General features: G+C 34.9%; 1 protein-coding gene and 1 pseudogene across 1 annotated transcript in view; one reads left to right on the plus strand and one right to left on the minus strand.

Moving 5' to 3' along the window:
- The window catches only part of ZRANB3 (zinc finger RANBP2-type containing 3), a 302,057-nt gene that overhangs the window by 26,270 nt on the left and 262,130 nt on the right, over window positions 1-13,657 (plus strand). The window contains exon 2 of the mRNA XM_008695852.2: window positions 7,060-7,227. Within this exon, the coding sequence (XP_008694074.1) occupies window positions 7,067-7,227 (161 nt within the window). The 5' untranslated portion in view covers window positions 7,060-7,066. The remainder of the gene's footprint in view (window positions 1-7,059; window positions 7,228-13,657) is intronic.
- LOC103667711 lies at window positions 5,268-5,541 on the minus strand (annotated as a pseudogene).

The following is a 13,657-nucleotide window of genomic DNA, read 5'->3' on the forward strand; positions in this document are numbered from 1 at the left end:
AAGATTATGTTGAGTTTGATTGTGTTCTGAAAGTTCAACCAGGCTTGCATTCCTAAAATAAGCCTATTTTATTTTATTTTATTTTATTTTATTTTATTTTATTTTATTTTATTTCATTTTATTTCATTTCATTTCATTTCATTTCATTTATTTCCTCTCAAATAAGCCCATTTTCCATGTCTTGATATTTTAGGCTTTTAGTTTATTGCTTTCTTTGGTTTGCTAATATTTTGTTTACCCATGAATATGAAAAAATGGCGTGTGTGTGTGTATATCTATATCTATATCTATACAAATATATTTGTTTGTATTGTGTTTGTCAGATCAGTGTGTTTCTCCCAACCTGATGGGGGCCCTCAAATGTGGGGTGACAACTGGGTGGAGGCTCTTGGTGTGAGTGGTGAAGCAATTCACCTGACGCAGAACAAAGGAGATAGAAATTTATTGAGTACACCACCAGGGAGCAGGGGGAAGGACAGCAGAGGAGAGACTATCCGCAATGAGGCAGTGGTTGGGGACTATTTTTAAAGGGGGAAGGTTACGAGGTATTGGGATATGTGAAATTTTCCCTTTTTTAGTAACTGCGCCTGTTTGTGTGTAGTCCATTGGTCAGTTAGGGCTTATGGATATTTTGAGGTCTGTTGCCTGATGGGCCTGTCTAATTCAGCTGGGTGATCTCTGTGGGCCCTTTCACCTTGCTCTGCATTTCATTGCTCAAGACTGTTGTCTAAAAGCAGCCTCCATGGGACATCTGGATGGCTTCGTCTGTTAAATATCTGCCTTTGGCTCAGGTCATGATCCCAGGGTCCTGAGATCAAGACCCACGCTGGGCTCCTTGCTCAGCAGGGAACCTGCTTCCCCCTCTGCCTGCTGCTCATCCTGCTTGTGCTCTCTCTTTCTCTCTCTCTCTCTCTCTCTGACAAATAGATAAATAAAACCTTAAAAAAAACAAAACAGAAAACAGCCTCTACAATCAAGTTTAGGCTGGCTTCATAGAATGGGCTTGAAAGGAATACATCTGTCACTCACTAAATGGCTCAAGTTTGTTTGTTGTGTTCTTCAAATCTTCCATATCCTTTTATATTTTTAATCTGCTTATATAATCAATTACTGAAATAAATGTATTAAAATCTTACACTATAATTATAGATTTGGCTATTCTCCTTTCTCAAATTTTCCTTTTGTTTTTGTATATTTGCCTTATATTTTTATATATTTTAAGGCAATGCTTATGTTTCTAGTAAATTAAACTTTTTATCATTATTAAATACCCTTTATTTCTAATAATGCCTTTTAGCCGGTATTTGTTGCCTTATGTTAATAAAACTATACCAGCTCTATTTTGGTATGCATAATATGTCTTTTTTCATTCTTTTCCATTCAGTGTTTATACATGTTCGGTTAAAGATTTGTCTTTTTAAAGCAGCATATAGATACTGATTTTTAAATCCAGTATGATAATCTGTTTCTTTAAATTGGAATTTTACTCCATTTCTATTTAATGTCTCTTCTTTTCACTAATATTTTCTTTGTCTATATCTACTGCTTCTTTCATCCAACAAATTGGTTTTTTTAAATTTTATTTTATTTTTAAGTAATCTGTACACCCAGCTTGGGGCTTGAAATTACAACCCTCCGACCAAGAATTGCATGCTCTACTAACTGAGCCAGCCAGACATCCCTCATTTAACAAATTCTTTTTTTTTTTTAAGATTTTATTTATTTATTTGACAGAGAGAGAGGCAGTTAGAGAGGGAACACAAGCAGGGGGAGTGGGAGAGGGAGAAGCAGGCTTCCCACTGAGCAGGGAGCCCGATGCGAGACTCCATCCCAGAACGCGGGGATCATGACCTGAGCCAAAGGCAGAGGCTTAACGGCTGAGCCACCCAGGTGCCCCTCATTTAACAAATTCTTAATTAAAAAAATAAAAGTAACAAAATCATCTCCCCAAAATCCATAATTTCTCTGAGCAGCCATTTGGTTTTTATTTCCAAATAAATTATAATTACTAGTACTATATTTCAACAATAGCTAATTCTCCTCAACACAATTCTAATATTTATTTAGGAATGTATCAGTAAATTCCATTTGAGTTTATCTTGTTCCCAAATGATTATAAAAATGCCATCTTGATCTTAAATAAAATATTGAAAATGAAAACTTCCCTTTATTCACTTCTCAAGTGTTGTTTATCAGGAGAATTGCTTAGAAAATGGGATCTGCTAGATTTTGCTTTCATATTTCCCTAGCCAATGATTTTAGTTTTGAAAATTTTAATAACTTGGTATTTAAAGGTAAATATTGCTGGTTCCATCTTAACAGTCCCCCTGACCTTACTAAAAAATAAACTTGTACGTATATGATGAATAAAACTTTTTCCTAAATTTCTGAACTAAATTCTTTACAGTTTTCATGATTAGATAGACATGCACATTCATTGTTAGTATTAGTTCCTTGATAAGTTAGAAGATGAAGCCTGATTCTTCTGTTATTCACACAATATTGGTTACAACTGACCTTTTGCAGCAGATGAACCTGTGTGGCTGACCTAAATGAGGTATTTTTATTATAATTTTTAGATTATTTTTAAATTATTTTTTTGAATATTAACTGAAATATCCATGTGTTATTAATTGTACCACTACTTATTTTTAAGTTCTTTATGTCTCCAAATACCTATTTGAATCATCAATGAAGCAATTTTTCATCATTTTAATTCAATTGAGAGTTTTCTGAGCATTTTTATATGATTTTATACTTATTTTATCTCCATCTTTACTTTTTCTCTTATTTGTGACTCTCTTAAAACGATTATTTTATTAAGGTGGCTTTAGTGTCATTGTTTATTTTTACAAATATAGTGCCTGATTCAGTCTTACTAAAATAAATCAGATAAGTTGCAGTATGACCTCACTTTAGCAGATATTTTTTTTTCTCAGTGTTCGTTAAAATTTTTTACAATGCAAAAAAAGCAAAGATAATAGACAGTAAAATGGTTTTTGCATTTTTTTTCTGAGCTTCCTGCCAGTGTTCTACCCTAAACTGATGGTATGAGGTACTCCTTGTACCGTTGACCCTCCAAAGTGCTTCTGAAACCCTAGAAAGTGGATATGGCACTTTCTGCTGCTGCTATCCTTGCCAGAATGAGTTTCACTTATTCTCTGCTTCTTTGAGTTTCGACTTTCTGGATTAAAATCTGGAATGGGTATATCTGATTAGCAAATCCAATTTCTGTAAGGCAGGCTGCGAAAGCAAGAATTTGCTATTTCCAGCTTTTCTACTGGGATGTGGTATCTGACTCCTACTAAGAGTTGTAATGTGAGGAAATTCCTAAACATAGCAGGAGTCCCAGATGTTGGGTGGCCTCAAAGAATAATGTAGATAGACTATCCTGTGTCAGCTCCGAAATACATGTATCCAGCCTTGTTCTCTCCCTAGGGTTCCAGACTCATGTATTTCCAAATCTGTTAGACATTTCCACTCCATAACTTACAACGATCTCAAGGTTTATATATTTCTAAAAGATGTATTGATTTTTTTCTCCCCAATCCGTTTCTTCCTTAGTCTTTACTATCTCAATAAATTTGCATCAATTCCATCATTCTAAATGTACATCTTGAGTTCACGTGTCCCTCATTCTCCACATACCCTCCATTCAGCAAGTTCTGTTTGCTTTACCTCTGATTCATTTCCTGAATCTCACCAGTTCTAGGGCCAAAGATGATTCTTGCCTTGTCTGTTACAGTCTGGTAATAAGTTTCTTGCTTTAATGCTTTATCCTTTTTGAACCATTCTCTGTTATTTACTCAGTGTTTTGTTGTTGTTGTTAAGGGATGCCCACTCACTGGTGTTTATGAGGACCTTATCAGACATGTCTGAGTCTGTCATAAGTCATTTCTTCTTCTTCCTTTTTTTTTTTTTTAAGATTTTATTTTATTTTATTTATTTGACAGAGAGAGAGGCAGTGAGAGAGGGAACACAAGCAGGGGGAGTGGGAGAGGGAGAAGCAGGCTTCCTGCCGAGCGGGGAGCCCAATGCGGGCCTGGAGCCCAGAACGCCGGGATCATGACCTGAGCCCAAGGCAGACGCTTAACGACTGAGCCACCCAGGTGCCCCTGTCATAAGTTATTTGTAAATCCAGTAGCCTACAGATGCAGTGGGGCCTTTATGGACTGGCCAAGTCCTCTAGGGATATTTATCCCCTATCTTTCTATTAATAGCTTTGTCCTCTACTGGTAGTTTTGAAAATATAAGATTGTGTCCCTCTCCTGCATAAAACTCTCCAGTAAGTCCCGTCTAATACAGCTTTCAGTGAAGATGGAAATGGTCTATATCTTCACTGTTCAGTATGATAGCCACTAGCCACATGTGGCCACTGAACACTTGAATCATGGCTGATGCAATTGAGGAACTGAAGTTTTAATTTATTATTTTTTCCAACCAAACTGTATCTAGCTTTATTAAGATATTTTTCATAAACAGTCGTGGTATTTCAGGCAGGACATGGGAAGATAGTCATTAACAATATTCCACAACTTTTATACTCCCTTCTTCAATGGATTACCAAAATCAGAAAGCCACTATAAAACCCAGGGGATGGACTCGTCATCTGATCCCTTGGACAGGGAAAGTTTAGAATGAGGGTTGACGTTTCACATTTAGCATATCATTCAACAAGTTTTCACAAGCAGACCCCGACTTTCAGGAAATGAAGATGGCATAATTATCAATCTGAAGATCCACAAGCTAAAAAAGGAGGTCTTTTGAGGGATGCCATCTCCATGAGGGATGGCACTGTAAAGTCCAGATTGCCTGAAATATACTGGGAACCATGTCTTGGGGTCAAGTTACAACAGATCTCTGGGTTTAAGGAAGTTAAGTCTATGTTGAAGGCAGACTGGGAGAAGAGGACATAAAAAATGAATTTTAGTTTTTCCACACCACAAGGCATTTGTGCCAAGGTGGCTAATGTGTGTCTAATGTGTGTCAATATCAAGGAGTCCCTCCTCCTGGGAACCAAAAGGAAGATTCTCAAAACTAGCAGGGAATGATGTTTTTCCACTCGTATCAGTCTAGCTTCAGATATATTCTGTTAGTGATATTTGCCCTCCCCCCAAACAACAATGGAATGTTCTGTGTGCTAACAATAACAACATAGCAAAAAAAAAAATTAAAACAAATTCTGCATTTTTATAAAACTTGATAAAAAAATAGTATTCAGACTGTACAATCACAAGAAGTACATGGTTATCAAAAATGCACACACTTCACTGGGCATATTCAACACCTTCAGCTTTCTGTGCCTGGTCTGTTTTGGCATTTCTGTTTTCTGCAGTGTTATTCCCAATCTTTGCCAACATCAGTTTCCCCCTTTTTCCTGTTGGGTACCTTCTCTCCCTTCTTTGCAGGGGCCTTTTTAGGCTTGGGCTCTGGCTTTAGAAGAGCAGGTTTAGCAGATAACTTTGCAGATCTTCTCTGTAGCTCATTCTTCACCTTGGCTTTATCTCTTTTAGCATCCACTTCAGCCCTTCTCTTGCGCATGGTGCAGATGGTGGCACTGGACGCGGGGTTACATCAGCATGGGCTTTGGCTGTCCAGAGTTCATTCTCGTCTCTTCTTCTTCACATCATTCCTGAAGTTTTAATTTTTAACTTAGCCACTTCTGGCTAATAGTGTTTTGGATGACAGAGCTGCATTGGCTCCCCTTCATTTTTAAAATAGAATCCAAAGCTCTTATCAAGGCCTTCTATGATTTTACTCTTGCTTATCTCAGTAGCTTCATCTCATACTATTCTTTCCCTTGGTTCAGCCTCATTGGCCTCCTTTCTGTTTCTAAAAATCACTCAACTCTTTCTCAGCTTGGAAACTTATCGCTGATGCTGTCTGCCTAAGTGCTGTTCTCTCAATTTTGAACTTGGTTGGCTTTCACACCTTTCAGACTATGGACGAGCATCACCTAGGAGAGTCCTTACCTGGTCAGCCTACTTAAATTGGTCATTACGCTGTTAAGTTCCTTCATAATATTTACACTATACTGTAATTAATCATTTATTTATTTATTTATTTTTAGTCTCTCCCTGAAGAATGTAAGCTCTGTGAGGGTGTGGTCCTTGCTTCTCTAGATCCTGGCATGTAATATCTATTTGTTATTAACAAATGCTCCCTGAATTCTTGAGATTCTTAGACATTGGATACAGAGGTTGATTACTTTTTTTGGGGTGGAGGGTAGAATTTTGTAAGTCTGTGAGCAATTGAGAAAAAAGCAAATGTGTTTTAAAGATGAAGTCAGATTACATGTAAACAGATGAAAAGGTGCAATCTAAATACAAAGTATTATTGAAGAAGTTTTATAGGTTAGTAATTTAATAGGACTTCTCTTGCAGAGCTCTGAGAATTTACAAATATATAAAATTTTCATATAGAAAATTAAAATGACATTTGTGGAAACCCAGTGGTGAGGACGTGCTAGTCAGGCAGAGTTTATACTGTGTATTCATTTGATTTAAAAGAATTCATTTTAATATTTAAAAATGAATCTCATTTAATGTTGCTTTAATTTAATTATAAATTTGGAGTTAATATCTTTGTATTTTGTAATTTTTAAAATGTAGTTTTATCCCACTCTTAGAAAATTTGGTGTGATATGAAAATGTACATCTACAAAAGGATTAATTATAAAAGAATTCCTCTTTCTGTAGCAAATCATTCCTTATTTTAAAAATTATTTAGTTTTAAAAATCTGGCTGATTCATAAATTTTCAGTAAAACGTTTATTGCTTAAAATAGGATTACAGTTATGTTATGGCTCAATTTGAAATACAAATGAAATGAAGGATGCTGAGTTGCTACATTGTGCACTAAGTAATTGCTTTTGGACTTAGTGCTTTGAATTTTCTTAATGGCTCATTTTGGATTGTGATTTAACCAATTTATATCTGTGTAGATAGTATATCAAGGCTGCTAGTAAGTACTTTAGTTTTATTATTTATGTTTAATTCTCTAATACACTCAGTAATAACTATTTCCCCTACCCCTCCCCTTTTGTTATTTTTTTTTTAGGATCAGGATGCCTAAAGTTCATAAGATAAAAAAGTCTCTTACACCTCAGATTTCTTGTTTGACAAATGAGTCTTGTAAAGAGTTGGATTTTTTGCCTGACAAACTAAGAGCAAAGCTGCTTCCTTTCCAGAAAGATGGCATTGCTTTTGCCCTCAGAAGAGACGGCAGGTAAAGTACTTTTTTCAAGACATGCTAAAAATATTTAATTCTGGAGTGTGTATATATATATATAAAAGAAAACAAATGTTTGTGCAAACCAGTTTTGTGTGTGTGTACGTAGTCTTCCCATTAATTTTTTTTACTGTATCTTGAAATGATAATTTGAGGATGTATCTCATTTTGCCTTCATTCTTGAATAATATTTTAGTTGACAATACAACTCTACTTTAATAGCCATTTTTTTCCTAGCACTTGGAAGGTTGTATTCTATTGACTTACGTCTTTCATAGTTGCCATTAAAAAGTGTGTTCTTGAGTCTCAAAAACTTACTTTACAGGTGACTTACTGATTACAAAGAGAAAAATTACAAAATGTTCATTTAGTATAGCCGATGGTGGGGCGGCTCTAGGCATAATGTGCTGCACAGGAGTTATTCAGCATTTCTTCCTGGAAATACTTGTCCTGTTGATAATGGGGAAACCGTCAAACCAGTTCAGAATGTGGGATCTTTTTTTAGGACCATGACCTGAACTCTTCAAATGATACAGTGTCATGAAAAACCAGGGGAAGTGATGAGAATGTCCTAAATTGAGAGACCTAAAAAGTTAAAACATCTGAAAGTGATACATAAATCTTGATTAGATCCTGGATAAGTTAAAAGAAAAGCTTTAGAGGACATATTAGGATAGATAACTAGGAAAATTTCATCTGTACTCTCTTAGAGTGATGTTATTGAATTAATGTCAGTTGTCATGGGTGAGGTAATGATGTTGTAGTCGAATGTTCTTGTTCTTGGAAAATGCATGATTAAGAATTTGGGATGAAGAGTTGTGATACCAGCCTACTTTCTATATTTTCCCAAAAGGAAAGGACATTATATGTTTAGATAAACTTTGAGTGAGTCAGTCACAATGTTAACACTGAATCTGGTCAGTGGTATAAGAGTGTTCACTGTAGTATATTCTCTTTGGATTTTCTGTCAGTTTGAAAATTAAAAAAAAGTGATCAGTCTGATTTTCATTCCTTTGTAGTGATCTGTCTTTTCTGATTGGATCCGATCTTTTTCTGTATCTGATTTTAAGATTTTCCTCTTGGTCTTTGGAGTTCTGCAGTGTCAAAATTATTTATTCAGTCTAGTTTTCTTTTTGTTTATTCTCCTTGAGATTATTGTGCATCTTTTAATCTGGTATTTGTGTCGTGTTGATTCTGGAAAATTCTCAGCTATTATCTATTTTTAAAAATTATTTTAAAAGATTTTATTTATTTGAGAGCAAGAGCATGAGTGGTTAGGGGGATGGGCAGAAGGACAGGGAGAAGCAGACTCCCTGCTCAGGACCCAAACGCAAGGCTCTGTCCCAGGACCCCAAGATCATGACCTGAGCGAAACGCAGACGTTCAACCAACTGAGCCACCCAGGCACCCCTATCTCTTTAAATATTGATTCACACCCATTCTGTTAATTTCTTCTGTAATGTCAATTAGACTTAAACTTGACCTTTTCACTCTATCCTATGCTTCCGTTAACATGTCTTATATTTTCTCTATCTGTGCTACAACACAGCTACTTTTAAACATCTTTTTTTAAAAATAAAAGGTCATGATTCAGTTATTCTAATCCATTTAACTTACCTATTCAGTGTTTAAAGAGTTTTTTGAAATGATGTATAAAATATATGGGAAAAAGTATGCAGATTATAAGTGTACAGCTTGAAGAATTTTTACAGTACCGCCATCACCAAGATCAAGAAATAGTACATTACCAGCATCCCAGAAACCTTTCTCTTGCCCCTTTCTGATCACTACTTCCTCCTTCCTCTCCAAGGTAACCACTTATCCTAATTTCTCAAACCACAGATTACTTTTATATGTTTGACTGTATCATTGTAATCATCTATATGTATCTTTTGTGTCTGACTTCTTTTGCTCAACATCTTTGTGAAAGTCTTCCTTACTGTTGCATGTGGTTGTAGTCGGTTCATTCTCATGTAAAATTCCACTGTGTAAATATAATACCATAATTTTTCTATACATTCACTGTTGATGAAACCAGTTTGGGGCTTTTACAAATAATAATGCTATGAACATTCTTATGCAAATCTTTGGTATATGCATACATACACATATATTTCTGTCATGTGTATAACAGGAATATTTGCTGAGTTATAAGATATGTATATATTACAGTAAATAACTTCCTATATTAGTTTGCCAGGGCTGTCATAATGAAATACCACAACTGGGTGACTTAAACAACAGAAATTTATTGTCTCACATTTCTGGAGTCTAGAAGTCCAAAACCAAGGTGTAAAAAGAGTTGATTCCCACTTAAGGTTGTGAGGGAAGGGTCTGTTCCAGGTCTCTTTCCTTGATTTGTAGAACACTGTCTTCTTCCAGTGTCTTTTCATATCATCTTCTCTCGGTTCATGTCTATTCCCTTTCTTTAAGGACACCAGTCATTATTAGCTTAAGGCCCACCCTAATAATCTAATTTTAACTAATTACATCTGTACTGACTCTATTTCCAAATCAGGTTGCATTCTGAGGCACTGGGTGTTAGAACTTTTACATATGAGTTTTGTGGGGACATAATTCAACCCATAACTCAGCCAGACAGTTTTCAAAGTGTACCAATTTTTACTTGTATCAATAATGTGTAAGAGTCCCGGTTGTATCACATCTTCACCAACACTTTTTATTGCCTATCTTTAATTTCATTTTGTATTCTGGCAAGTGTATAGTAATATCCATTTAGGTTTTCATTTGTACTTTTCTGGTAACTAATGAAATTTAACACATTTTCGTGTGCTTATTAGCCATTCGATTGTCCTTTATTATTAAGTGCCTGGTCATATCTTCTCTATTTTTCTACCAGGTTGTTTTCCTAATCGTTTTCTGGGAGTATTTTTTCATATTTATATTTTGGATATGAATTTTTTGTCAGATGTATATGTTGCAAATAAAATTTATCAGGTTACGGTTTTCCTTTTCTCTCTCTTACTGAATTCTTGATAAGCACAAGTTCTCAGTTTTAATGTTATCTTAAATACCCTTTATTGGTGTTGTATTTTGTGGCTGGCACTTTTTGCATCTGATTTTACAAACCTTTGTCTACAAGGTTGTGAAGTTAGTTTTCTGTCTTCTAAAAACTTTATTGTTTTATTTTTAATTTAAAAATTTTTTTGAAGATTTTATTTATGTATTTATTTGTCAGAGAGGGAGAGAGAGAGAGAGAGAGAGCGTGCGCGCCCAAGTAGGGGGAGTGGCAGGTAGAGGGAGAAGCAGACTCCCTGCTGAGCAAGGATCCCAATGTGGGTCTTGATTCCAGGACCCTGTGATTATGACCTAAGCCGAATTAACGGACTGAGCAATCCAGGTGTCCCTGTTTTATTTTTTATATTCAGATCTACATTCCACTTAGAATTGATTTTTGTATGTGGTATAAGGTAGGGATCAGAGTCGATTATATATTTATTATTGTATTATTTACTTTTGTCTATCAGTGTCTGATCATCACAATTTATTGGAAAGACTAACTTTTTCCTACTACGTTAGAACTTTGCCATAAATTATATAATTTTATGTGTATCTTTCTAGATAAGTGCTGTCTAATGGAACTTTCTGCCTTTATGGAAGTGTTCATATATATGCTGTTTAATTCAGTAGTTATTAGCCACATGTGACTGCTGAGTTCTTGAAATATGGCAAGTGTAACTAAGGACTGAATTTCATATTTTAACTAATTTTAATTGATTTAAATCTAGCCATGTGTCTGGTGACTACCATATGGGACAGTACAGCTACAGATTCTTTGTTTTATTTTTCTAATTGCCAGTCTTTGTGTCAACACCATACTTCTTAATTATTGTAACTTAATAATAGATATTTTGGTCTAAGATAGCGTGACTCTTACAACTTTGTTATCTTTTCAAAATGGCCTCAGCTGTTGTTGACCCTTTGCATTGCCTGTAAGTTGTAGAAATCATTTATCATTTTTCACCAAAAATGTTGCTGGGATTGTGAATGGGATTGTTTTGCATCTGTAAATCAGTCTGGGGAGAATTGATATCTTTATTATAAAGTATTTTAATCCATTAATGTGAATATTCTTTCATTTATTTAATTGGCCTTCATTTATTTTCATCTCAGTTATTCTTCCCTTAATTTCTTTTTAATAAGATCTTATAGTTTTCAATATATAATTCTTTCATGTGTATCATTGTATTTATTCCTAGGTGCTTAGTATTTTTGATGTTGCTCTAAAATGTCATTTCCTCCCTCTGGCTATTTCTAAGATTTTCTCCTTGTTTAATTATCCAAAAGTTTTGCAATGTATGATATGCCTACGTTTGCATTTAAAGTTTTTCATCTGTGGGTTATTCATTTATTAGTTCTAGGAAAATACTCAATCTCTTCAAATCTCTTCAAATATTATTTTTGCCCCTTTCTTTTCTCCTTGGTCTCCAGTTATATCTATATTAGAACTTTTCTCTGTGTTCTATATATCACTTATCTTCTTTTTTGTATTTTCTTTTTCTTTTTTTTAAGATTTTATTTATTTATTTGACAGAGAGAGACAGCGAGAGGGAGCACAAGCAAGGGAGTGCAATGCGGGGCTAGATCCCAGGACCCTGGGATCATGACCTGAGTGAAGGTAGACGCTTAACCACTGAGCCACCCAGGCGCCCCAATGTATTTTCTTATTTTTAAAAAAAAAATTCTGTGCTTTATTTGGATATTTGTTGTTTAATCATATTCTTGTTTACTAATCCTAAATTTTGCTATTAAATTAATTTATTGGATTCTCTGAAGGAAAAGACCATTAGTCAAAATACTTGAAACCAAAACCCATTCATTATGGCTGAAACAAAGAGGCTGAATTTATTATTTGCTAAGCAAGGGAGAAACTGCTTCTTAAACATGGCAGACAAAGCAAAGAGTTGGTATTGAATCAGACTTTGGGGAAGTTTGGAGTCTTTAAAAAGCAGGAGTGTTTTATGTATTTGCTCAATATCGGAGTATACTTTAGGGATTAGCAGACTGATGTCAAAGAACAGTCAGTACTTCCCTATCTTGAAATTGGAGAATAGATACATTTTATTTTCTGTTCTTAATGTCAGATAGTGTATTTTTAAGTCCTAGAATATCCAATTCCTGTCTGCTGGTTATGTGGATTGTATCTTGCTTCTTGTCATGTTTTAACTCCATCTCTTCTTTCTATAAATATTTAGAACATACATATTTCACATATCTGAATTCCTTTGGAGGCTATTTTTGCTTTTGTTCTTGTTATTCATGATGGTTTATTTCCCAATGTATTTGCTAATTTAAAAAATTTTTGTTTTTATAATTAGGTAATCTAAATCTTAATTAGGTATTGTTATTTTTGATTGTTAGTCAAAGTGTTATAACTACAACACTCTCTACCATGTAGTTACTATTTTTCCCTCTCACAATTGTTGCCTATTTAACAAACCACTAACATGAGATGTTCAGACCATGTAAATATGCTTCCCCTTATCTAGTTTTCTCTCTTGGATTTGGCTTCCATACATGTTCTTGCTCAAAATAATTTTTGCCCTGATAGTTGTGAAATGATGATTTATTAATTAGCATTTTACTGTAAGGAAGAGCCCTCCCTTCTGTTCCAGCAGTCTCTCTTTTTCTCTTTTCCTGTCTGTTTCTACCCATCCATCCATTCCTGTGGATTCCTAATATATTCAGTGGGTTATAATCCCTTACTGTACTGTAGTTTACTTCTGTCAGTTTTGGAACTTGTTACAACTGGAATCATGCAGGTTATATGTCCTCTGACTTCTTTTGCTCATCATGTTTTTGAAATTCATATATATTGTTTTGATGTCTGAATATAAGACGGTTATTTTGATCATTCATTTGCTGATTGACATTTGGCTTGATTCTAGTCTGGGAGTCATATGAATCAAGATGGTATTAACATTCATGGACAAGTCCTTTTGTGGGCATGTTTTCAATTCTATTGCTTTTCTTTTTTTCTCTTTAGGATTTTATGTATTTGTGTGTGTGTGTGAGAGAGAGAGCACATGAGTTGGAGGGATAGGCAGGGGGAGAGGGAGGAGCAGACTCCCCACTGAGTAGGGAGCCCAATGCTGGGCTGGATCCCAGGATCCTAAGATCATGACCTGAGCTGAAATCAAGAGTATGACGCTCAACCTATTGAGCCACCGAGGCACCCCAGCAGCTCACTGTTTCTTAATTTGTATTTTCCTAAAGACTAATAATATTGGCATCTTTCAACATATATTACTGTTTTACGTATGTTTTAATTGTTGTCCATTATTGATTTGAAGGAGGTCTTTTATTCTGGATAGAAGACCTTTGTCAGATATATGTGTTGTAATTTCTTCTCATCTGTAGTTTGCTTTTTAATTTTCTTTACAGTATTCTTTGATAAACAGAAATT

This window comes from Ursus maritimus, unplaced genomic scaffold (genome assembly GCF_017311325.1).
Source record: "Ursus maritimus isolate PB19 unplaced genomic scaffold, ASM1731132v1 scaffold_1, whole genome shotgun sequence".
Classification (NCBI taxonomy): domain Eukaryota; kingdom Metazoa; phylum Chordata; class Mammalia; order Carnivora; family Ursidae; genus Ursus; species Ursus maritimus.